Genomic DNA, 27716 nt, shown 5'->3' on the forward strand with positions numbered 1-27716 from the left:
TAATTTTGCGTACTTCTACTACTACTACTTCATTAAACACTTCATTTCGATACTCACTACTCTCCACTGCGCCACAATGGTAATAAAAAACACTCTTTTTAGACAATAAAATGTAATTATCAATAAACCAGCAATGCAGATGTTACTGTCAACATCCTCGCACCGGATTGTCTCTTTGGTTGCTATGATACGCACGGTCGGAATTCCTAATTTGGAAACTAGCTTAACTCCCTTAGTCAACTTCTATAAACTGTCTAAGGGAAATACTAGTCCAGATAAAGCTCAAGATCAATCTAAAACTGTCCTACGTTTGATATTTTACGTTATTTCTATCTTTTTACTATCTTTAGCAACAATTAGCATCTCGTTTTCTATATTTTTAGCAACCCTACTCAACACTACGGTTTAGAAGAGAAGAAAGCACGTTTAAAGGTATTAGCACATAATTTAGCCTTTACTAACTTCTTAAACAAAACGCGAGTATTGTGGGAAAGGCGCCTAAAAAGGTGGATGCCAAAACAACCTGGCGACGTGCTGCCAACTCCGTCCATTTATATTGATTAGAACAGCAGCTGCTGAGAGGAACAGGGGGCAGTGGGAACAAAGAGAGGGGAGAAAAATTGTCTCGGAGGGAACACTTTCTTGCCCATCCCGCTTAATGGACCTCGCCGAATTAAAGAGATCTTAACAATCCTGGGCTAATTGTGGGATCACGATATATTAACCCTGCTGCAATTCTAAAGGGTGCCATTTTCAGGCTGTTTTATTCCAAATGCTTCAATTAGCCATAAAGCATGTTGGCAAGTGCTGGCATGGTCTTTTTCTCCTCCGCCTTCCGCAGAGCTTCCTGTGTGGGTGAAAAAACAGCCAAGTCCAGTAGTTGATTATTAGGTGAGGCCCTTTTGTTATCAGACGATCCTGCCTTTGAGATTGTCCTTGCCTTTAACTCTTTTATTGAGTTGCACCACGGCATTGTGTACCCTGAGATACTATTCACAGAGCTGATAAGAGGGGGTGAGGTTTTGAACAAACACGCGGCCTGGTACGCGGGGCAAATAGCCAAATTAAATCCGCTAATTAGTTCGTGAGGATTCCAAGCTAGCAATCTGTTTGCCAGGGATCACGTTTTAACAAGTGGTTTCATAAGCTATGTTTACTTATTAAAATGAGTTGCCAGGAAGATGTTTGAGATAGCACATTAAAGAGAAAGATTATGTTCCAAGACGGAATAAAAGTGGGTGTCAGGAAAAGCTACATATGCTAGATTAATTACGCTATTTTTGCAAAATTGTAAAATAAAAGGCTAAAATAAACCTCTAAAACATTGGCATATTTGTTCGAGTATATGACCAGTAAAGTTAATGTGACATAAACAGCCAGATTAAAAACGAAATTTGGAGTGTTGATAGTAAACGATTGCATTTTTATATCGTTTTTCCACCTCTAAGGCACTGAAACTCACACACCGGTGTACGCAGACACTGGGGGCGAGGTGCGTTAAGTGTGTTGCGCAAGGACACAACGACAGCATTCATTTGTGGGAGCTGGAATCGCACCGCCAACCTGCAACCTGTGGGTCAATGAATCTGACCGCTCCACCAATAATGTTCACGTCGAGAGCGGGATTCGAACCGCCGACCTTCGGATCAGAGGACGAACGCTCTACCAACTCAGCTACTGGATTCAAACACCACTATTTATTTAATCATTTATTCATTTTAGCCCTGAATATTCGCAATTATCAATTCAAACCGATTATTTCTGACATCTCTACTGACAGATTTACCATCGTTTTTTTTACAATCATCATAAGAGGAGAGCATTGTTCACATTTCAAAGTGCTAACAGCGAGCCAAAAAGATAGAGCAAACATCCAGTGGACTGCCCTGCGCTAATCTAAACCAGATAGGCAGAACATGTGACCGCCACTCATAGATATAATATCAGACGTTTAATGGGTCATTTGGTATTTAAAGTACATTTTATTCACACCACTCCTCGCTCTTCCTCATCACCCACAAATAGTAACCAGCTGCTAGTGACACAAAACATCCCCAAGAGAGCTAACTCGGAAGGAACGGCGAAAAAACCCCCCATCTCTGACACTTTAATTACTCCATCCAAATGCGTTTTCTTTCTTTCTTTACTCTTAGAATTCATATGGTTGAGGTTAAGTGACTGCGCTGACCCTCTAATCGGAGCACAATCAAAATTCAAAAGGCGTTTCCGCGGCGGAGAGTGTATATACCGCCACGAGAAACGCAAAGGGGGCTATGGGGATGTGGTTTCGATAAACAAATAACGCCGTTCCGTTATTATCCACGTCGCCCCCCCCTGATTTCGGAGCAAATAAATCAACGTCAAAATCTTGCGGTTGAGGCGTTAGTTGGGAATGATGGCGTCGGCTGGTCGTACGGCGGCGACATATGGCAACGGAAAGGCGAGGGAGACGAGGAGGAGGTGAGGAGAAGAAAAAAAAAAGGGGGGAGGTAAGGAGACAAATCACGGAGACCGGTCATTTAGTAGGCGCTCACTGAGATGGAGAGAGGGTGATTATGGGATGTACGGAGCGCGGCAGCCATACATAATACTGTTAAGTCCCCTGTGCGCGGCGGTCTCTGAAGATGTTCCAAATCATAAAACTAAATGCGAAGACGACATCGTGCTCGTGGTTAAGATTGGCTCGGTAACACATGGCTTAAGTAGTGTTCGGATTCACTACAGGGCTAATATTCTCTCTTATTATTCCCAACTCAAATGGTCCGAGATGGAACGAGATACAGATTTTGGATGTCGGAAATTCAGGCGTTGGGGCGTTCTGTTTACTGGGGATTCTCAACAACCTTCCGACCACAGTAGAGGTACTAAACGATGCAGTTCAGACGCAGAACTTCCGAAATTTTCCAAAGTAAACTAAAAAGCGGCGGATAAACGTTGTTGCTTTGTCGTGAATCGTGAATGCTCCACGGTATGGCATTTAACATATCTTTGGAGATAAGCAGGTCAGATATGTAGAGAGGTGACCCGACTCAAAATAACAATGCAAGGTTTTCAATCTGTAAATATGTAATTAACGTAACGATAAGTTTCATGACATAACATGGCAAACAAAGCGAATAACAGCGCCATAGCAACAAGAAGGTGGTGGACCCCTCCTCCCACCAAACGGGTCGTATAGTGGAACTTTAAAGCAGACCTATTATGCAAAATCGACTTTTTTAGAGGTTTTAATCATGTCATAGTTGTTTCTCTTTCTCATTTACCATCTCGAAGTTGTTTTTGGAGTGATTTGTGCATGTTTGAGCAATCTTTAATCACTTATTTTCAAGACGCCATACTGCTGATCAATTCACGTTTTCGCCAACACCAAAACGTGCCCCCTGCTCTGTATTTTATCTTCTTATTCGTAGGATTCGGCAGCGTTGAGTAGTCATTTTGGTACAAATCAAAAACAAAATCTGCAATCTGCAAACCGTCATCTGCAGCTATCCACAGGAGGAACCGACTCTTCGTTGCGATGATGTTTACGGGGCGGTTTTCTAACACGGAAGTCAGCGAACTTGTTTCTTTTACAAGTCATTTTAGCTGATTATTGTGACTTAAACCACTCATTTGAACATAGTGAGGTTCAGATCTTAGCCAGCGAAAAGAAACGGTTTGAGAGGGGAGTTACAGAAGCTATTTTTGTTACGAAAGAGAATCCTTCCTTAAACAGAAATGGCGGGCTGAGACATAATCTCTCACCGATCTACAACCCTATCCTCAGACCCAAAACAGAGAACAATAGCAGGGTCGTTAAAGGTTGAATAGGGTCGTTTAAGATGAAACTGAAGACAATAGCTGTTTACAGTTTCAGATATAAGGCAGTGTCCACCAGCAATCTGACTAAAACTGAAGAAGCGGCTTGGATGAGCGGCGAAACGTCTTCACTCCTACAACAAGATTTAAACTTCGTCTTTTGTTATTGCGATTTAAAACGTGCAAATTATAACGTAACGATCCACATGTGTCACAGATTAAAAGCACAACAGGTCTGCTTTAAGTGCCAATATTTTATCATCCCCATCTACAAATACATCGCCCGTCCAACTTAAAACTCCAGCCATGTAATTGTTATTCCGCCCGGCACCACCATTACCTCTCCTTTAAATACAAATGGCAAAGTGCATTGAATGAAGAAGAAGGAGATGTCTGCTACTGTTTGGGATTCTACGTGCGCTTCATATCTGCGAGGAACCCACCCATCCACCCACCCAGCCCTGCAGTAAGGCCTCAGACGCTACATCTCCGGGGGACCATTTGAGACAGTTAGAGTGCGATCAGATGAGCAAGTGAGGGAGGGGAGAGAAGACAGGAGGAAAGAGAAAAGGAGGAGGATATGGGGGAAAAAAAAATGTTGACATAGGTCGTAGGATCCAAGATGGCGGCCCAGGGGACGTTAGCCGATTCGCTCGCTGACTGGTACCGCCGCTGTAGCTGGTTAAAAATCTCCTGCCTTACACCTGCTGACTTCAGCTGTTCCTCTCACATGGTTTCACACACGCTCGACTTTTTCCAGGTGCATGTGTTATGGGTCAGGAATCACTCACTCACGCACTCACGTTTGCCTCTCTCTAAAGCTGCAAATAAAAATACTCAGAAATATTCGAATCGATAATAATTTAGTTGAAAACCAAAGGAAATTGTCGGCTTCTAGAAGGTTATACGCACGTTTTTCACAGATTATAGCTCTCTCTCAGATCTGTTATGAGGTTGAAGTTGGTTGATTTTTCATTTATATGGAAAATAAAATATAAGTAAAGAGGAGGTTTGTTCCTTTGAAGAGGTAAAAAGCAGTTATGACAAAGCTGGAAGGAAAATAAGAAAGCAGGGCTGCCCGTCGATGAATTTGAACACGGCAACATCATACAATCCTGGAATATTGTACACTTCAAGGTAAGACTTTCGGAGGTTAACAAAAACACTCAAAAGGAGCTCATTCCTGTGCCTATGTGCTGTTTTTTTAATATTTTGATACACTATATCTCTCTTCAACGCATCTGTCACACTTATCCTCACCTTCTTCTCCAATTGGTTGGCCTCTGTACGGCTCGGTGTGATTGACAGCTGGACCAATCACAGCGAAGTGTCAACTTGCAGAACAAGCAAATGACTTTATTTATCTTTTCAAAGAAATAGAAGGTCCAAAGCTTACATCAATCATTATGAAATCAAACTTGACTATAAATCAATCCTGAAATTGTGAACTGGTTCCAAGAAAATTGTCATGTTATCCTCAATCATTCCAAGTAGAGTTGTCAAAAGGAACGAAAGATACTAATCGATACTAAACTAGTACTGAAACTGGATACTCATTTGAGCAGGTATCGATACTAAAAAAGTCACATTCACAGGACAGAAATTACCCTTTCCTGAATATCTTTAGAATGATCTTGAGTATAAGACACATAGATTTGTATACTCCCATGGACACTATGGAACCTACTGGACGACTGAGGTATTACACAGATATAAGACACATGGAAAAAGAAAGTACAGTGGCCCCTCGTTTATCGCGGGGGTTACGTTCTAAAAATAACCCACAATAGGCGAAACCCATGAAGTCTCAGCTTTATATTTTACAATTATTCTATTTTTTTTTTTGCTGTAAAACCCCTCACCACACACTTTATACACTTTTCTCACACAGGCATTAACATTTCCTCACATTTCTCTCTTGTTTAAACTCTCTCAAAGTTCAAACCTTCGTCGGCTTCTTTGTCGGTGCAGAACGTTTCATCGACATTGTGGGTTTCGTCGTGGAGAAAACTAATTGCAAACATACAGCACTTCAGAGTCACACTGAGATCCAACGTTTATGTAAATTTGTCTGAACACATTCTGTACTGTACAGGAGACACGGCACGGAGGAGACTGATGGACAATGGTCTACAGTCCAACAGCCAATCAGGACGCAGAACACAATGCACGCTCATACGATGTAAAAAAAGGTAAAAGGTGAACTACGATATATAGCAAGGGACCACTGTACTACGATTTAATGTTGAAAATCACATTCTATTGTCTAAAGAAAATAGTGTTTTTTATTATGATTGTGGCGTCAGAATCTGTATTGAGTATCGAGTCTATTCCTTAGTATCAAAATCGAGTATCGTGACAACACTAATCCCAATGGACACTCTCAAACAGCTAATGAAACAATTCCAAACCAAGCAGGGAATATAATGGAGCCTATTCGTCCGTCTCCCTGTTGTTTCCTTAGAGCAGCTGGCTAACTCTTTCAAATATATGTTTTCACTAACACCACTGCATCACCGGCACGGCAATAATAGACCACACACACTTTTGTTTTGGCTACCCCTTTTCTCCGATCGACTTGGTACGGCAAAACACTGATTGCTGTGATTGTTCCAGCTTGGACTTACCGTGGAGATCACAGCGGGAGGCGTGAGCGAAAAAAACAAAAACGGAGGACTGGGAGCCTCATGTTTGGAATATTCAGCGAGATGGGATGAGGAATGGTGCTTCCCTCTGCCGTTTTCCGCCTAATGGAATGCAAATAGCTGTTTGCTTAAGTCGGCAGCTCGGAATGTGCACCACTAAGCAAGGGGTCTTTGAACACACTGTTACACTGTTGATAATGTGATGGAGGAACAGAGGGCGGCCAGGAGGAAATCGACTATTTTTACTTCACACGCTGCTAAACGGACACAGCCACAAACCCGGGTTCAAATCAACCCCTGAGCATGTATATGGAACAAACATAACATGAAAAGTACTGCTTAGAAGAAGTACACGTTTACTATGATAATATGTGTTTATATCGTGAATTTTTGCATTTTTTTTTTTACTGGTACAGCATCTACAATTTGGTCACTTTTGCTACAATTCCTACTACTTCTGCTTCAAACTATATAACTACTACTCATCAAAATACCACTTTACTAATCAGGGTTGCCGAAACATTGATACTGAGATGCTAATACTAATCCTATGCATGGTATTATCTGTATATTTGTTTTGTGCATCTACAATTTGGTCACTTTTGCTACAATTCCTACTACTTCTGCTTCAAACTATATAACTACTACTCATCAAAATACCACTTTACTAATCAGGGTTGCCGAAACATTGATACTGAGATGCTCATACTAATCCTATGCATGGTATTATCTGTATATTTGTTTTTATGTGAAGCACTTTGGGCAGCTGAAGTGCGACGTATATAAATAAAATTAACTGAAATAATTGACAGGAAAATTTAAACAAGATACTAGTTTTGGATTGGTTGAAATCTTAATCCATATCAGAACTAGTATAAGATCACAAGGTATAGAGACAAAAACTACAATATTTTCTGGATTATAAGTCACACTTTTTTTTCATAGTTTGGTTGTGGGTGTGACTTATACTCTAAAAAATGGGTTAGGCGTTATAAGTCATTTTTACTTCAGCCTAAACCCTTTCGGTCATGATAGAAATGTTATGTACAAAATTATACAAGGTGAATAATGTTGGATTTTGAATGTAATGACCGAATAAAAAAAATAAAAATAAAAATGCTACTACTAAATACAGTATTACTTTGGTTTGAAAATTACATTCTGTTGATATTGTTTTATTATCACTGTGGTATTGACTTTTCTTTACTGAAATCAAGTTAAAATGTGGCACTTTTCCACCTTCAAGTCACTCAAAGCGTTTTACATCAACGAACCGCTAAACCATTCACACACACGTTCGTTCATTCGTTTATTCATGCACCAGTGTACGCAGACATCGGGGTGTAGTGGGTTAAGTGTCTTGCCCAAGGACACAACAACAGCATTAACCCGTGGGAGCAGGAATCCCAGTAGATATGACAAAAACAAAAACAAAAACAGGATTCAAACCAAAACCCTTGGATCAGAAGATGAACGCTCTACCAACTGAGCCACTGTTGCCCGTTACTACCACTCTTGCTACTGTTTAACTTGAGTCATAATACCAATCCAAACCAAGAGTTGCCTAGACTAATACCAGAGTAATACCAGTCATGATTTTGTGCAATTAAAGCTTTGACATTTACATATATTTGCAAAGAAAGCCGTGATCATTATTGCGTTTTTTTACAATCCTCCGCTGATCTCACGGACACAGACTCCTGGACACGGGCAGAGGCAGCAGCAGCAAAAGCCAATGACCTTTTCGGGCAGTGCCAAGCCCATCCATGCTCTGCTCAGTTTCATTTGTCTCTGTAATGTCTTCCTCGGAATGCCGCCAACGCTTGGAGAGCCGGGATGGAGTGGACACGGTACAAGGGTGAGCTTAGACAATGCAGGCGTCTCATATCCATGTATTGTGTGTGTATTGTGTGCATAGAAGATAAAGGTGTTGCAATATGTTCAAGAACGATATGGGCAATATGGAAAATACGGACAGTATGGACAATATGGACAATATGGCAAAAGTCCTGGTTGAGGTTCAAGTATCCAACAGCAGAACTATCACCACATACCACTTTTTTACAAAATTATACAGCAAATTTCTTTAATTTTTTTGCGTAATATGTTTAACGCTGCAGGGATTTTGATCTCAAATGTATGATGATCGAAATAAAATTAAATTGTGAGAAATTTCTTTATCTATTTTAGATATTAGCAATGATACGCAACATTTTCTACATGCTAAACAATTTCAAAACCTAGAATGAGACCTGGAATAACTGAAATACCTCATCTCTTCTTGTTTTTAGTGACAAAATCTGAATCAAATAAACATGTTTGAGCTGATTTCTACATAACAAGAACATAAAAAAGATAGTAGACCAGGCACTCCCAAACTGTGGCCCAGGGGCCAAATGCGGCCCTCAGACCAATTTTCTTGGCCCTCAAGCTCCCAGGTGAATTGGCCCATATTACTTTAAACAGTACTTTTTTCTGAAAATCTACTTTAACAAGCCCATCTCAAATATTTAATGTGTCCCACTGAGGATGTGAGCGTGAATAAAGGTCTATGGTTCAGTCTAACTTGTAATAATAACGCAGATTTGAAGTATTCACTGTATTCGCTACCAGTCTATGGCCCTTAATTGGCCCTTAGCTTTGTCTGTGTTTTTATATGTGGCCACCCCTGCAGTAGACGAACTCCTGAACACTTTGCTCCAATCCCAAACCTCGGTAAACGCTGAAACCTACATCGTGAGAGCATCTGATTATTTAGCTTTCCTTGGCTACTTGGTCCTATTGTTAAAGAACCTTCATCGTACTGTATGCTAATGGAATCACGGGGCTAAAAAACGCACTCCATTTTCCTATGACGGCGTAAAAAGGTCACCTCTTCAATTTGCACTCTGCAGCGACAGGGAAACACCTGAAAGCAAACGATCTTATCAAGCCTTCACCAGCCTCACCACTCACCTGCTGTACAAAAGCTATTTGCTGATTACTGAATAAATGCATTATCTTTTACCTTGACTTTTCGGCGAGCGGATCGGGCCAGGTATAGGCTGCCGCTACAGCAAAATGTCCACCACTTATCCGTGTCATGACTTTCCCGGGATGTTATCAAAGATTTCTTTTTTTATCTTTTCTACTGCGTATGACTAGCATGTGAGCCAAACGCTTAGGACTCCACGAACCTTTGATTCCTGTGTAGTCTTAAATCTAGTATTACGAGGATGCGCGAGGTAAAATAACATCAAAGCGGCGTTCCATCTCTCCTGGATGAGGGAAAAATGAAAGCTAAGGAATTCTCTGTAACATCAATATCGAATTCTGTGATCTGCTCCCTCGTGGATTCTTCTCATGTAGCTTTTAGTTAGATTTTTCTACACTTTACATATAGCTGACCACACCTGCTCCGAGACTGTGCTACGCGTGCCAAATGTGTAAAGATCAATGGCCATCGACTACAGGAAAAGCCCAGACACTTGGAAATCTGCACTGGCTTGGCCCATATAGTCAAACAAATCAACGCTAAAGAAAAGAGCGCTGGCATGCAATTCCACCCAAATAATTGGCAAAAGAATTCACGAGGAAGCAGACCGTTTTGGAGCTTGGACAGGTCAAAAACCATCACGGCCTGGGAAATTAATTTTACCACAGCTACGCAAACTATTACGAAAATAAAGGTAAAAAAATACAACGTTTGTTCCCTGTTGCTCCCTATAGTCGTAATAAATTTTTATGCTAAGCCAGATGAGTCCAAATTCAGTGGCAATGGAAGAAATAAGTGGGTTTTTAATATAAAAATCAAATAAAAATAAAAGATACATTGAAAAAGAGATGAAAAACCAGCCACTGCATTCGTTAAAAGTGTCCGGTGTGACTTGTCCAGCTGGATGTTGTTGCTTTGCCTGGAAAGTTCCGCAATAAAGCATTAAACATATTGATTTGGCATATACTCAAATACTTTTTTATTGCTATTGCTGTTAGTTGCTATTATCGTTTATATATGTTTAATGGCGAACCGTGGAACATTCCAGGCAAAGCAATACGACGTACACGGGGAGAAGTAGCGGGTGGAAAGTTCCGTCGTGCAGCTTTATGTCGGCCCCAAGCTTGAATAAATAACATCTACTTAGAAATGTCACCATAATTACAATATCGACTTCAGTAAATGATAGATGGAATAATTACTTTAGGGGGTCAGTACTTTTACGTTGTACTAAAGGGAAGTTTTTCTTTTTTTTTTTTTACTTTTCTGAAGATTTGTGCAGTAAAGCGTTGAATAAATACCTTTTATGGCTCATTAAGTGTCTCATTGATACGTTGCAGCTCATATTCATTAAAAATACTGCACATATAGAACTGTTTTTGGGGTCAGCGGCGTTGGATAATACCGTTTATCGTCTACGTTTTCGTACTTCCACATTTCGTGACAAGGCTACACACATATTATAGCTACTTTCCGCTGTCTGGGCAGTGTATATTTCTCACTTTTGCACCCATTTTGTACATTCACTCATTCGTCCCAGCACAAGTATAAAGGGAAGTAGCGGTTTCAGATGGCGATGAGCAAAGACCCGCTTCCTCTCCTCCGATTGGTCGAGGAGTGAGTCATCCAGTCACTCCGAGAGCCTCTTGAACTATTTGAAGACTTAAATGCTTCAGGGGGAGGTATAAGCCGCAGATATAAACATGCAGTGCACATCACACAGCTTACTCCAAACGGGACGGCTCACTCTTCTCTGCTCGGATGACAAAGCTCTCCAAATTACACTCTGGCTCTTGTACAGTACAAGAGCCATATGCGAAAGGGGGCGTAAATAAATATGCGTAATGCTGAAGGGATTTTGAGCTCAGATGTACGTTTTTTTGACAGACTTGTTCAGTGATACTCGCGTTCAGATGTTTTGCCAAATCTGCTTCCGTGTGTATGCTGTCCAAATAAAATGAAATTGTGAAGAGATTTCTTTACCTATCTCAGCTATTAGCAACGACACGTAATACTTTCTACATGCGGAACCATTTCGAACCTAAAATGAGACATGGAATAACCGAAATACTTCATCTCTTCCCGTTTTTAGAGACAAAAATCCAAATTAAATGAACATATTTGAGCCAATTTCGACAAGAACATAAAACTATCACATTTTTTGTATTGTTTTATGTATGTCTGCTGCTCGTTACCATGGAAATGTTATGGTTTTGCCTAAAATGTTCCCTCGTATGGCATTAAACTTTCATTAAACACCTGCAGTTGAATGAATAAAACCTGGATTACTTTAAAAGAGCATAAAAATTATATATTTTTTTGTTTTATATATGTTTTCTGTTGAAGGGTCTGTCATTCCCTGTATGTTATCATGGAGATGTTATTGCTTTGCGTAGAATATTCCACAGTATGGCATTAAACTTTCACCGTGACAATGTAAACGCCTGCAGTGGAATAAATGAAACATCGATTACTTTAAAAGAACATAAAAAGTATATAATTTTGATGAAGGATCTGTCATTCCCTGCTTGTTACCATAGAGATGTTTTTCCTTCGCCAAGAATGTTTCACGGTGTAGCATTCTCGTCTCCATGGAGATGTTATTGCTTTGCGTAGAATGAATGAAAGATGGATTATTTTAAAAGAACATAAAAAGCATCACATTTTTTGTTGCATGGAGGGCCTGTCACCTGCTCGTCACCATGGAGACGCTGTTGCTTTGCCCGTAATTTTCCACAATATGGCATTAAACATCCACCATGAGCATGCGAACGGCTGCAGTTGAACAAATGAACCTTGGATTGTTTTAAAATCACAGTAGAACTTTGCAAAAGGACACAAACTGACAGCAGAACCTCCACTACACAATTTACATAACAAAGCCTCCATCGTACTACACAAAAATCTCCACAACTCCCATTTCCAAAACACCGGAACATAGCATTTAAACGGATTATCACAGCAAGTCTAACTACGAATTCACAAGCACTGGGCTCCAGACTCATCAAGCACTCCGCACACCTACACTCTCCCAGGATCGATGGCTGTTTCCTGGATGGAGGAAGTTGCCTGTGGCCCAGCACTAATCGCGCTTCACTATCAGTCATATCTCCCTCTGATTGAAGGCCGTTTCTCTCCTCCTTCTCTCTCCTCCTGTCTGTCTGGGTTCCCCTCCTCCTTCTCATCGCAGAATTACCACCCAGACCTAAACCTGTCATGATCATTACTATAAATATCGACGTATCTTTCAGTAAATGACAGCTGGAACAATAGTTTTTGGTTTGAATCTTTAATATAAGCACTTTTTCCTTTGCACTACTGGGAGTTTTTGGGATGTTTTTTAGATTTGAGCTGTAAAAAGGTTGAATTAATAACTTCCAGGACTCATTTCAGATGTACTAAAGCGTTTCATTCAGCTCTTTATTTATTGCAGCTCATGATTTTTTGGCAAAATTGTAGATTTAGAAGCGTTTTTGTGGTTTAAATCTGCTCTTGGGTTATGTCAGTCGTATAAATTAGTTTGAAAATGATCGTTTATTGGTTGTTTTTTACATCGAGCTTCAAAATTTCTGATCCAACATTGGTCAGGCGTTTTTTTATCTGTATGCAAACTTCACATCTTTTGACCGGAAAGACAGAATTCCTTGCGTGTTGCGTTTCAAAGAGCACACTATTAAATAATACAGAGGGGAGCCAGGTTTTATCGCACGGCATCGTTGCTATGTGTTACAGTTTGTGGGGTGGATTATTGGCTTAGTATTTTGGCCAGGTTCAAGTGAAACGGCCCTGAAAGGCTCTTAGTAGAGATTACCCTGCTGCTAAAAATAGACATTCTCACCAAATTCGCAAACACACACACACGCACACACACACACACACTACAACAAAACAACACCGTGATTAAGATCTGATCAGCGTTGATTCTGTCTCTGGCTCTGTTTACACAAAAAGTCAGAACTTCATTTGGATTTTTGCAGTCTGGATGTATGGCAGTTGACGATATCTAAGGTACATATTGATTTAAAGGTGACAAAAAAGACAAAACTGACTCTTCTGAGCTTTAAGTCACATTATAATGCTGTTATCTCATCAAAAACATACCTGGAGTTGCATTTAGTTTCATTCACAACCCTGCATTATTTGTCTGTCTACATCTCCAAACCTCAAAACGCTCTGTTCCACCTTGTGATGTCACAAAGTGGTAGTTTTCAAGTTAACAGCTACGTTTCACCTTCTGTTCAGTAGTAGATTGGTAATTCCAGGATTGAAATTATCCCAAATGATTCTAGTGAAGGCGTATGGATCTTAAAAACACAGTGGAAAAACACACTTCCTGTATTCCCACATGATGACATCACAAGGTGGAACAGAGTGTTTTCTGCTTGAGAGAAGAACGCAGCCTAAATCTGTGCGTTAAACATGCGTGAAAGGAACAAAACACAACTCCAGATCTGTTTTTGTTGGGGAAACGACATTAAAACATATCAGAAAATAGCATAATATGTGCACTTTAAACATACATTTGGCGTATACGTTAAACTACTACTACTACAACAGCAACTGTGAATATAACTGTACTTTTAAGCTACCCAAGGACACCACCACTGGATATATAACTACATATTTTGGCTATATAACACAGGGACACAGTGATGAGAGGCGACAAGGGTTCAGCTGGGTCCATCTGCAGCAGGGCCCACTGGGAGCGATGGAAGTGTGATAAAGGGGACAAGTCAATCCAGCAACACCAAACAGCCAGCCAAACCAAAACACGAGCTAGCTTTTTGGCCACGTCCTGCCCTCATCCCTCCTCCTCCTCCTTCTGGCTCCTCCTTCAAGCCAACATTGTCCGAAATATATCTGTTTAGTCGCTTCAACCATAAACAAACGCTTTCGCCGTCGGGAGCGGGAGGGGGGGGGGGGGGGGGCCTTACAGTGCATCGCCGATCTTGTTGTGAAGTGGATTTGACAGACGCTGCGAGACGGCACAACTTGGGACATCTTGAGCTCGCGTCTCATTTGTGTAGAAAGCGCCGGCAGTCTGTATGTACGAAGGGACCGCGGGTTGAGAATACACTGACAGAGAAGAGAGGAGGAGGAGGTGGAGGGCGGCGAGGGGGAAGCGTGGTGAGGGGTATTTTAATAAGGAGTCACTTGAAGAGTATTATTTTATACAGTGCGATATGGTAATGCGCGCACACGTGTGGCAGCCCGAGCTGGAGAACGGGTGCGGGCGTGGAAATGTCAGAATACATTTGCAAAATAAACATTCAGGAGGGAGTAGCAACAGGGACAATGAGGGTGGCTTTTGTATATATGTATGTGTTGGGGGAAAGTGGGCGGGTTTTTTGTTCTCTTTGGTCGCGGTGTCAACAAATACTTTGCTAACAGAGAAAAATATTTGGGGTAATCAATGTAATTTGCTTTGCTTGCAAGCTAGCTACATGTTCTTGCTATATAAAATAAGATATTACAACCGGAACTATGAAGACACATCGAACGGGGATGTCCAGATTAATCAAATTATTACAAATTTTGTTAATCTAGATATTTAAAACGCAATCTTACGAACAAAAACAATTGAATTTATATTAAAAAATGTAAAACCGAAAAGGAAAATGCTTTTTTTAATAAGGATTTGACTGTTATTTGGACCTGATAACACGAATAATCATCAAAATTGTAATGTTTATTCTCAAAAACTAAAAAATATATTGTGTAATCCCTGGTAAATGGTCACGAGATGTGAGAGCTGGAATCGCACCATCAACCCGTTCATCGGCTGGCCTGACCGCTCAACCAACAACGTTCATGTCGAGAGCTGGATTCGAACCGGCAACCTTCGGATCAGTGGACAAACAACCCTATCAAACCAGACGGATCAAAACTGTTCGCGTTCTTTCCTCTCAAAACGAACATTCGCGAAATCTCTCAGGCGTCTCCAAACCGCCGACAAACGTCCCTGCTCCGTCCTCATCCGCATTTTTCACGCAAGTTGTTCCCTAAGCTCTCTAAACACGTCCCAATCAATATAATCTGCTTTGCTTACCGAGCATCTGTCCCAAAACGAGCAAAGCAAAGACCATAATGCTTTTGAGAGGCCCGTTGTCACGTCCTGCTGGAGTGGCGCCTTCCCCAACATGGCCGACCACATATGCTCCTCACATGTCACTGTACATCATCCACTAATGCTCTAAGCCCTGGTATTTTGATTTTACTACCTGCAAAGCCCATAACCTTTTACTTCAAATCCCCAGGCTTTCACTCATCCTGGCACCGGTCCAGACATTTCCCACTTTTTAGCATGCATCTGTCGTCTATAGAGATGCTATCCTCAATTTTATATGACAGGGTTACGCCTTCTTTCTTTGGACTATTGTCTGGCCTAAAAATAGAAAAGGCAGAAGGAACAAATCTATAACGATGCCATTACAAAAACCCTTATACACATGATTTAGCCTTAGCCTGGACAAAGACCCAACTCATGATGAACAAATCGTTTATTAAAGCAGACCTGTTGTGCTTGTGTCTGACACTCGTGGATCATTATGTTACAATTTGGGCGTTTTAAATCACAATATTCATTTAAAACGACTTAATAAAAGAAGCGAGTTCGCTGACTTCCGCGTTAGAAAACTGCGGTGTCCGATGGAAGCTGACATCGCCGTAAACGTCATCGCAACAAAGAGTCGTGTAGCTGCAAATCACACTAGCGAGACCTTTTTTTCATTTGTACTTAAGTGATTACACGCAGCTGCTGAATATCACTGAGTAAGAAAATCAAATTAAAGAAGTACGTCACAGTGGGCGTGTGCCGGTGACGGTGAAAACGTAGACCGATCGGCAAATAAGCGATTAAAGATTGCTCAAATATGCACAGATCACTCCAAAAAACAACTTCGAGAAGGTAAATGAGAACGGGAAACACAACTATAACATGATTAAAAGCTCTGAAAAGTCGATTTTGCGGCACAAGTCTGGTTTGATAAAAGTTCAGATTTGATAACTCCTTAACTAACACCCTAACGCTATCACAACCCGTTAATTAAGCCGTTACTAAACCTGAACTATCCGTTATCATAAAGCGTCTTGTTCATGCTTTATCAAGGCTTAATTAAATCGTAGTTATAAAAGCGGTTTCAAAATGAGTATTATTACACGATATTACTCAAGGAGAGCTGATGTCACTTCTCATGCTGCTACCAGTTAATCTTTTTTATTGATCATAAAAGTGACTAATGGCCTAGTAATGCCTTTGGTGGAGGATGCACTACTACTGCTACTACATATTTTGACGTGATCACGAGGTTTTAGAGTGTTTGTCTACTGATTTGAAGGTTGGCGGTTTTGCTCTTGACATAGACGTCGTCGGTTGAACGGTCGGATTCACTGATTCGCAAGTTGCCGGTGCGATTCTAGCTCCTACAGATGAATACGAATGCTGTTGTTGTGTCCTAGGACAAGACACTTAACCCACTTCGCCCCCGGTGTCCGCGTACGCCGGTGTACGAACGTGCGTGCGAATATGTGAGCGGTTTCTTGACGTAAAGTGCCTTGAAGCTGGAAAATGTGACCAATTACCGCGCATAAATGTTCCATAGCTATCATGTCATCATCCCCACCCCTGGCCAGGTCACAGAGAAACCCTGCGTTTGTTTCCTTCCGTCTGTCATCAAAACTGCACTCGCTTTGATCCAATTCACGCGGTACAATCAATAGCTCCCACACAGCAACTGCAAATACTTTTGTATCATGGTACGTGTCGAACGGCTACCTAGCATCCCTCAGCGGCCCTCCAAAACAAACGCTCGCCAGGCCTCCTCTCTCCCACGTGGCATTTGAACGCCGGTCCAGTGGTTTAAAAAGACATCGGGTCACGCTTCTGTGCCGTTATCTTTGGCAGTACACTGGGAACTTATTGGGAGTTAGCCGCCCCTTAACAACAGTGGCTCAAAATAGCCCTCGGACTTTCACGGTCGCGCCCGGTTTTGAAGAGGTGTCAGGCAGGCACACACCGGGCCAGGACCTCTTATTTGGGTGTATGTATTTGGAGAAGGTGTTTGCTTTATGGGGGGCTACCGCGGAGGGGTTTCATTCTTCACATTCGGTGTCAGGAACAGTTCGGACAGTGGCAGGAGACGGAAAGAAAGGCCAGCCAGGGGACGCATCGTGATCCAAGAAGCTACTCCAAGTTTTCCCCTTTAAGAGAACATAACATACTACTTCATCGCCCGTACTGTACATCATGAGCTAAAAGAGTCACAGAATACCAAGCGATCAACTAATACTAAAAGGGCTGTTCTTCATGTAATCAATCTTAATCCATTTTCAGTACAGATATATCGTAAAAAAGGAGATATTAGGGTCAAAATGAGATGTCTGTGCACTGTCTGTATTTCATTATATCAAACTCAAGGCCCGTAGCCCAAATGCGGCCCGCCCCGTCATTTTACGTGGCCCGCGACAAAGTAAATTAAAAGGTATGACTGCTTTAAAATATCAGTTTATCATTAGACACACAGTTAAACAGTCATTTTTTCATATCTATGCAAGTCCATATGCAATATTTGTAACTTGAATAAGTAATAAATATAGAACCGGTTAATTAACAAGATAAAAACATATTGACATTTATCTTACAGTTACATCTGAGCAGCCATTTTGTTGATGTGGCAGTTCGTAAAAATGAGTTTGACACCCCTGTAAAGCATTTGTATTGTCCGCACACCAGTAAGTAACGTTAGCGCGCTGTTAGCATGTTAGAAACCAAGCCTCTTAAAGTCACGACGGCGCTTATAAACTCATCGAGGCGAATAATTACGATGCTGGGAGTGCGTGAGGAAGGCGATGAGCGAACAAACTACTTCTATTTTTACTTTTTACTATAAGGAGTCGCCTCAAAATACAAATCCATGACATCATGTTTTCTATGTGAGGTACAGATCACCTCCACAGCTGACTCGCACTAATGAAGTACACATTTCCGGACTTGCTGTTGTTCTCAACTTGGGTATTTAAAAGAGGGGCCCTGTCATGACAGCTGCACCCAGTTGTTACATTTGTTCAGTGTAAGAAGTGTTACCAACGTGCTAATACGCTCCACAGTGCATTGTAATGTGTAGTATGTAGAGTAAGGAGGAATTAACATACGAATGAACATTGGTTTTCAGCGATAACTTCAAGCTCAACAAAGAAAACATGTTAATGGGGTAAATTACGTTATTCTAGACAGATTTACAGCCCAAATTCGACCTTCAGAACCCAGGTACATCATGCGCAAGTCGTAAATCTGAATAAATGATAAAGTTGTGCCAAGTTATACCAAGAAGACCAGGGCATCTGACATAAAACCAAATTGCATGTCAGACAGTGAAACGCTCAAATATACAGTACGCTTTAATAGGTTGTTAGAGTGACTTCTAATCCCGGCCCCGTGATTGGTTGCTTCCTCTTAGCGTGAGCAGGGGCCAATCAAAGTGTGCAGGAAGTCAGAGCTGCAGCCTCAGCCCTGTGATCCTCGCCGAGCTGCAAACTTTCCCCCTGTCAGATTAAGTGGGATTAGCTCAGTCCTGCTGTATGATGAACCCAACGCCTCATATGGTGACTTGAAACTTTCCAAAGATGGAGAGAAGAAAAAAAGAAAACTCCCTGGTCAGGCAAATATATTAGAAGCTTTGGAAGTGTTGATTAGAAGTCTTTCGTATAATGTGCCTTCTTAGTGAATATGCCCAACATGTCAGCCAAACAGTTTACCGCAATTACTGTAAACATCATGGTTCCCGACGACAACGGAAGCAACTGCATTTAGCTTGACCTTTGACCTCACCGTATTAACAAATGCAGCACAATATTATCAGATTACAAGTGTTATATGGAGGGCTAATAAACGTACAGATATGTTTTGGTGACTGAAGTATTTACAACTTAATAGAGTCGTAGAGTAGAAAGACTAAATAGATTTCCCCCTTCCTGGTTTGACAATCGCAAAGAACACAATCATTTCTAGTGTCCTGTGTTTTAATTTGTCACACATCTACACGCTAAGATGGAAGAAACATCGAACGAATCATCGAACGAACCGATTTGTGAGTGTTTTTTTACCAATACGCAGCATGAACTCAATGTAATTTGGCCTTGCACCATCCATTGTGTTCCTAAATTAGACCTTGGCTCTCCTCCTCGCTCACATGCACAAACTTATTGGTATTTATATCCATCCCCTGAGCTACTCACTGGGCTGGGAGCCATATCACTCCAAGACGACAGCAGAGCAGTCACAGCACAAGTACTTAGGCCTATCCTTGTATCGTGGACTATGTGTGGACTACCGTGTAAAGTCGAGCTAGAATAGGTGCTGGCTGATCTCGCCGAGGCCAAAAGTGGAAAGAATTTACTCCCTTATCAGCTTTAGAGTCGCAAGCAGGAGCCAAAAAACATGACAAGACCGGTGGTACAAACACTTTTTCCCTTCTTTCTCCCTCCCGAGGCATGGCTAAAGCATCCAATCTCGCCTCTTTCTTGTCTATCTCTGCCACTGATAAAGGCCTATAATGAACTGGGGACCGCAACAGAGTCCCAAGACTGATGGTTTTATGGCCCTGGTCGGATCATCGCCCTCTGTGGACTCTCGGTGAGAAAAGAAACGCCACGGTTAAGATGTGAAGGAAGGGAACGGGGAGGTAGGGAGAGAACGGTGGACGCAAAGATTGAAGTTTTACACCGTAACCTTTGAGAGGCGTTTTGCAACATGGTACAGAGTTTACTGTTTTGTCTGATGTGCGCCGCGTTGCTTGAACCTGAACTGAAATAAATGTTTTGATAAGAGAAGCCTAAAGTGGCGGCCAGGATCCAAACGAGGGACAAAGGTCTGCAAGCTCTTATCACGGCGCTGTTATCTCCTCTTTTGTACTTGGGGGCAGTAAAAAAAAGAAAACTTGTTTGTAAACTGGCTTTGGCTGGTGCTTAAGAATGTTATAAATCAAACGCATAAAAATTACATAACGCAGGCATGAAAATAAAGACAAAATAGAGCAATTTAAGCGACGTACTTAAGCAGACTTACCTCAAATAGATTGGACGCCTCGTTGCCATACTGCGAGGATATGATCTCCGATTGGTCACTGTACCATTTGAGGCCACCCAAGAAACTGTCTGCATCTAAGTCACTGACGTCCAGCTCGGACAGGTCAAGTTCAGGGAGGTCGGGGCAGAGGGGCTGGTCTTCGCCAACCAAGGCAGCGCACTGGGGGAAGCACACAAAGCACAATTCATCACCATTTTGAAGCATTTTTACACTTTAAATGACACAACTTTGCAAAATCAACTCCTTGTTCGACCTGGAGAAGGCACTGTGCTCCCTCCCACAACTCAGCGTCACGGTGCATGCCCTAAACGCTATTCCCTGTTAACATTTTGTAATTCACCAGCTACGTTTATGCTATCTTGCCAGTGTGTGTCTGTATGAAGCAGCTGCTACCGTTTCCTCCCCCTATACGCAAATCATCAGCTCCGCTCGGGCTGAAAATGAAGAGCCACAGTCCCGGAGGCAGAAGCATAACGGAATAACGTGGGAGGTGGCAACAAGTGCAGACAGCTTCAGGTAATAATAAGAATAATAAGAATGATGATGATAGACGCTGTTTTTGGTGAAAAGGAAGGGTTTAGGGAAGATTCTGGTCTCAATCAGGCGTTTGGATGTGCCAAATTTGACAGTTTACGCAGCACTTTGGCAACTTTCAAGCCATTATCAAGCAGAATTCACACCAGAGCTTTGGTTTTCACAGGCACACGCAGGACAAAACGGGATGTCAGGATGCATTTGTAACACGCTCTTTTATTAGTTCTAGCACACGCTGTAAGAGCGAGAGACACATATACGACTGATATCCACTGGCAGTGCGCGAGGTATTTGGCTCTTAGCGCGTGCAGGGGATGAGAGAGGAGCCGTGCCAAGTAGGCAAAACCGCTCAGACACCGGTGTCACACTTCATCTGTCCGCGGAATGGCAGAAGCACGCGAGGCTGTGCGGGGAGGCAAATCCGCGTGAGTGCGTCGCGTCTCTGTGTTTTAGTTTCCATTCCACAGAAGATGCGCCAAAACACAGGATCAACGGAACGGCAGTCAGGGGTCTAACTGTCTTACACCCAATTATGTCCCCGGACTGCTCGAACTAATGAAATAGCGCCGCCAGACAGATGAGCGAGCACAGCAGCAGCAGCAGCAGCAAAAGCGCATCTGTGATTTACGCACGCGTGCCACAGACAAGCACTGGCTCCGAGAGAAGATGAGTGCAGGAGAAACAGTGATCTACGACTGCACGACTGCAACACAATGCAAGAATTACGTTTGCAAAGTCGCACAGCCTCCCCCCCTCTCTCTGCCTTTAAAATCCAGATGCACCTTTTACTTTTAATGATGGAAATGACGCTGCGTAATGGCAATGTGCAGTTTGTTAAAGCAACACGAAAAGCAAAGTGAGAGGACGAATAAGTATCCTTTTGATGTGCGAGGTGATGGGGGGGAGAGAGCTTTTACGCACAGGATACAGTGGGGATAGGCAATGGGATGGAGCGTTACTCTCTGCCTTCTGCCGGGGATGTTAAACCGTATAAGGCTCTACTGCTCCTGTGCACAGCCAAAACACTGCTCCGTGCAAAGTGGACAAGCTGCACATCAAAGGGATTGTTATCGTCGTCGTTAAGTGGCAAGCCAAATACCTGACTTTGAGACATTTCAGTCATTTTTGGCACCGGTGCGCGTGGAAAAGCTCAGAAAATCCACTCAAAAACACAGAGAGAGATCCTATAGGAAGAGATAGTCCCAGCCCGTGCACGAAATATCATAACTACATCTGTAACTGAGAAGAAAAGACGTCCCCTCCGCTTGTCATATTCCCGTGTTGCGTGTATATCTCCCGCATCCTCAACTCCTCAAATCCAGACGCGCACTAAGCAGCAGCAGCACAGCAGAGCGCAGATATAGCGAACCACTGTGAGGGAGAGCAGTCAGCGCAGTCCAAGGATCCAATACGAAACAGTCCACACAGATACAGAGAAGTCGCTTTTTTTTTTTTTTTTTTTTTCTTACAAAGATGCTCTCACCTCTATTTCTCTCCACACCGAGTCCTGGTTACACCTTTCCCACGCCATCCAGACACTGAATGACGGTCCTTGCAAAAGGGTTAAAAAAGAAGAAAAAAGAAATAAAAGTAAAAAAGAAATCCACACGCGCTTCCCTCTCGCTCGCGCACAGGCGACTACTGCTGCCCCTCGCCGAGAATGAACCGAGGGCACCTGTCTTACAACTGCTTTCCATCACATGACAAAGCTATTAAAAGTAGGCAGGGGAGTGACTTCTCTGCGCGCACTACTCGCCGGTGACGCGCAGAGGAGAGGGCGGGGACTAGAGGGGCTGCTCGCATAGTAAAGAGCGCACGGCACAGAGAGAAGCAGTGGAGAGATTTAAAGAGGACAGCGTTTGCCTTTGATATCAGCTGGTTTATCTGTGCGCAGAGGGACAAAAAAAAACCGCATGTAAACGAGCCAAAGGGAGCTGGAGGTGTGCACTGCATGCGCCTTAAGCCCCAATGGAACCAAAGCTTTTACCAGAGCGTCAAAAGTGTCCAAAACGCGCGCTGGGCTTAGAGACTAAAGGCAAGGCAAGGCAAATATATGTGTTTGTACAGCACAATGCGTACACAAAGTGGTTTACAGAACAAGAAAGACAATAAAATCACAATACAAACAGAAATAATCATCAGAAAAATGGACATTAAAGACGAAAAGTGCAGAATAAAGCCCTTTCAGTCCCACTTTGACTAGGTTAACAAAGCAGATTTACTGTAGTCTTGTTAGTGTCCAAAATGTGCACTGGGCTTGGAGACTTATGGCAAGGCAAGGCAAATATATGTATTTGTACAGCACAATGCATACACAAAGTGGTTTACAGAACAAGAAACACAATAAAATCACAATACAAACAGAAATAATCACAAATCATCATCCCAAAAATGGACGTTAAAGGAGAAAAGTGCAGAGTAAAACCTTTTCAGCCCCACTTTGACTAGGTTAACAATGTAGATTTAGTGTAGTCTCGTTGGTACAGTTAGATATTAGGCTAAACGGGACATTGTGGTCAACGTCGTTTGCCTAATGGCGCATCTAATGGTCTTAACGACTTTGAAAACGTTTAGGGTAAATAATCATTGCTATGTTGCACAAACTGCGGGTTATTTCGCCGCCTGTAGAAGACCACGCGATTAAGAGCATGTCGTTGCGCGCGTAAAGCAAAAGAAATCTGATAAATAAGTACTCGGCGTGCGTCATGTCATGAATTTGAATTGGATAATGTATACGAAATGCGTCTGTGCGTATCTGTTTTGCGTGGATAATCTGAAATGTGTCTGTTTGTTGTGGTTTGACTCCAAAGTGAAAGGTTCTAGCTCAAAATCCACACAGAAGAAATGTGGTCTTAGTAAAGTTAGTTCTTCGTTCATTCAGTGGCGAAAAAAAAAAAAAAAGGGACAGGTGGCCCTATCACTAGTGTATACAGTGTCAACAAAACGTGTATAGGCAACATTAACCTACTAAAATCAAAACAGAAGGTTTGTGGACACGATAAATAAAGCCCTAGCCGCCAACAGAATTGCATGTTGTGTAAGAATTAAAGTACCATTTTTAAAGAAACGCTGCGACACGGTAAACAGTAAATACACCGCACAACTCTTCCAAGACCTATTACATTTGTCGGAAATAAAAATACCTACAATTTAGTTCTATAATAAACACGCTCACTTACTCTGCGCGAACTCCATAGGCTTGTAAAAACATAAAATCCACTTAAGCGTGCAAGGAACAACTGTCCGCTTAAATGAGTGAACCCCAAACACAACGCAAAATTGCATCAAAACCTGTAAAATTGGTTCAGAAGACACCGGTTGTCCATGTCAGTGCTGTATATGCCCTTTGTGAGAGTACGGCATTATGGATACGGGAAGGTAGCCATGCTCGTAGGTATCTCAGGGCATTTGTACTCCTAAAATCCATACATCTGTCATGTTTCCACACGGGCACCTCAAACGGAGCAGGTGGCGTGCTCAGTGACCTCACACAGCCCAGATGGACCAGTCGGCACATGCTGGAGAGCAGGGGCAACAGGGGAGTGACACGGAGCTCGATGGTACCTGGCGACCACTGTAATGCATATAAATATAGTGTGTAGTAAAAATGCATATGTCTGATACGGTCAGGAGAGGGTCTGTGTAGAAAAATATGACAAAAACCCCCACAAAAAAAGCAGGAAGTAACTAAAACAGAATATGCCACCAATTCATAATAAATACACATAAATAATATTTAATAAAGCATGAATAGAGACTTAATTTATTTAATTTTTAACTTAATAGAAACTTAATTTACACTGAATAATATATGAATGAGTTAGGGCAGGCATGTCAAACACATTTTCACTGAGGGCCACGTCAGCAAAATGGCTGCTCTCAAAGGGCCAGATGTAAAATAAAATAAAAAATAAAACTACTTTTTTTACTTTTTAATGAACTGTTTCTATATTTATTACTTACTCAGTTCACAAATATTGCATATGCATTTGTCTAGATGTAAAAATATGGCTGTGTAACTGTGTATCTCCTGATAAAATGACATTTTAAGACCATCATACCTTTTAATTTACCCTGTCGACGGCCACATAAAATAATGTGGAGGGCCACATTTGGCCCATGGGCCTTGAGTTTGACACATGTGAGTAAGGGTAATGATTAAGTAATTACTAGTCTGAATAGGGAAGACATAGACTGTTATTTTGGACATTTTAGCATATCGGCTATTGGACTATCGATATTTTGTTTTGACCGACCCGCTGCCTAAAGTGTAAACTCAAAGCACTTTAGTAAGAAGAGATTACTGCACAAAACCCGAATACTGTACACTGCTCCTTTATAGATTTGTGGTAAAAATGGAGGTGAATGAGTAGAAATTTTAATGGGAAAAATAATCAAACTTGACCATGCATATGGGGTCTGCTCTGGATTCTAAACCATCGGTATCGGCCATGAAAAAAACATATCGTCAATCTCTAGAAAAGGTTCGTCAAAAGTATTGAAAATCAGATAGTAATCGGTACTAAAACTAGTATTGAAAGTAAAATGATTGATTCACAGGACAGAAATGAACCTTTGAATGATCTTGAGCTATGGAACCGACCTGAATGATTGAAGGATTACACAGATATAAAGCCACATGGGAATATAAAAGAAAGTACTACTATTTAATGTTGTAAATCACATTCTATTGTCCAAAGAAAGAGTGTTTTTTATTATCATCGTGGGATCGGAATCGAATCAAGTCTAACATTTTTGTATGGTAAAAACACTGAATCTGTCTGAATCTTTCACAATAAACCTTTTTTTTTTCAATTATGAGTTTAGTTTTTGTTGTTTTATTAAATTATGTCACCCCCAGAAATTTGGGGGGCCGGGGCAAGAAACCTCATATGGGCCCCCCTAATATAAATAAATAGAAAAAAGGGTCAAACTCTGCAATCTCAGCGCTTAAGACCCTGTGACCCGGGACAACAAACCCCTTTATTCCCCCTTGACGACTCCCCTGCTCAGAATTGACTTTTATTGTTTATGAATAAAAACGTACTAATTGTTTCAGCATTTATAATTCCCTATAAGCTTTTTCTTGTCAGTAGAGGTTGCGTCACACCCGTGCTTCCCATACGCAGTGATCTATACTTTCAATTTGCATAGATTTCAAGCCAGATGCCCTACAGTAACACTGGGACTGATACAGAAAAGGATGCTTGATAAAATTAGTTTTCATTCACACATTATCCCAACTGTAGATTTTCATTCCTCCCCCTAAATCTGTTGGCACAATTCTTAAAATAAAAATATTTCTGGTACATTCTGTTACAAAAGCACGAGTCACAGTCAAAAGCCTTATCAGATTGTTCTGTTCATGCCAATTAAGACGACGCCAGCTAAATATAGACATAATGTTATGATTCCCTTTGCTCAATGGCCTTTGATTCCCTTTTTCTGCAACACTAGCTAGAGGCTGGATATTTATGTATGCGCTGCTGGAGATTTGTAGATACAGGCATTATTTGAAAAAGTGGGGGCTCGGCAGCGCAGGTAATCTTTGAAATGCCAAACCTTTTTGTTTCACTTGCAGAAAGCTGATAATGAATGGCTAAGTATGAGGCGAGTGCGACGCGAAGGGCAGAATAAAACAGGTATAATGCAGAGGAAGGGGGGGGGGGGGGGACGATATGGCGGCAGATCGCTTCATTCTGCTTCATGAGATGGCCCCGGGTCCTGTCTTCACACTGTCCTTGCGTTTAACCATTGGTATATATATATTGTATGTCACTTCTCAGGGGGTTTAAGCTATAGGGTGGGGTGTGAAAAGTTGCTCGCACCTTTTTGATGGATAGCATGTTGACATGTGACAGCCGCTTTGGACGGGTGAGTAAAGCGCGAGATTATAAAAGCAATTGGAAAAGGTTTAAAACAGAAATGCACAAATACAGTTTATATGGACCTTTATAGTGGTTACGCTGTGTTTAATGGAAATGGAACAAAATATCTTGCCGAAAATCCAGTTCTTAAGTGTGAAAACAAATAGACTTGTGGAAATCTTACTTAATTATATATCGTTGTTTATTAATGCTACTTTTGTCTGGAATGTTTCACAGAATTGTATTAAAGTCAACTTTCTCCATGAAGATAAGCAGGTGACGTCACACTGTCGTAAAGACGGACGGAGGGACCAAGGATACAGACTTGGGAAACAGTTCGACCGAGTTTATTTGCAGATACAGGAATGTGAATGAAGGTGGACAGAGCAGACAGTTGGGAGAAGTGTCGTCTTGGAGCAGGTCGTGGGTCGCAGGGTCCTGAGGCTGAGGTGTTCGTACCAGATGCGGAGAGCTGGGTCGGAGGCGGAGGGGCAAAGCGGCTCCAAGGAGTGGGATCACGGTGGATACACGGACGAATAAACTGGATCGTGACATGAAAGACGAGCCGTGGAAATACCGGGAGATGACGAGAAAATACTGGAAGGCGACAAGACGATCCTGGACGATTTGATCCTCAGTCCTTTTCGACTAACAGGTGATTGATTAGAAGCAGGTGTGCGGAGGCGGCGCTAGAGTCTCCGCCCAGCTCCAGGCTCAAACACAGAAGGGAGGGGGAAAACAGCACTGCCCCCCCCCCCCCAAAAAAAAAAAAAAAAAAAAAAAAAAAAAAAAAAATCAACAAAAAAACAAATCCT

At 41.9% G+C, this 27716-nt stretch overlaps 1 protein-coding gene across 4 annotated transcripts in view; it reads right to left on the reverse strand.

The window, feature by feature from the left end:
• The window catches only part of ppargc1a (peroxisome proliferator-activated receptor gamma, coactivator 1 alpha), a 60448-nt gene extending 37729 nt beyond the window's left edge, over nt 1–22719 (reverse strand). For 3 of the 4 annotated variants that reach the window (XM_033983273.2, XM_033983272.2, XM_033983270.2), the window contains exons 1-2: nt 22518–22719; nt 20480–20659 (exon numbers count right to left, since the gene is read on the reverse strand). In XM_033983273.2, the coding sequence (XP_033839164.1) occupies nt 20480–20659; nt 22518–22565 (228 nt within the window). In that variant the 5' untranslated portion in view covers nt 22566–22719. Of the gene's footprint in view, nt 1–20479; nt 20660–22133; nt 22483–22517 lie in introns of those variants that run through there. The other variant, XM_033983271.2, reaches the window with a different exon arrangement.
• Between the last annotated feature and the right edge of the window lie 4997 nt (nt 22720–27716).

The sequence above is a fragment of the Periophthalmus magnuspinnatus genome, chromosome 18 (genome assembly GCF_009829125.3).
Source record: "Periophthalmus magnuspinnatus isolate fPerMag1 chromosome 18, fPerMag1.2.pri, whole genome shotgun sequence".
In the NCBI taxonomy this organism is placed as follows: Eukaryota; Metazoa; Chordata; class Actinopteri; order Gobiiformes; family Gobiidae; genus Periophthalmus; species Periophthalmus magnuspinnatus.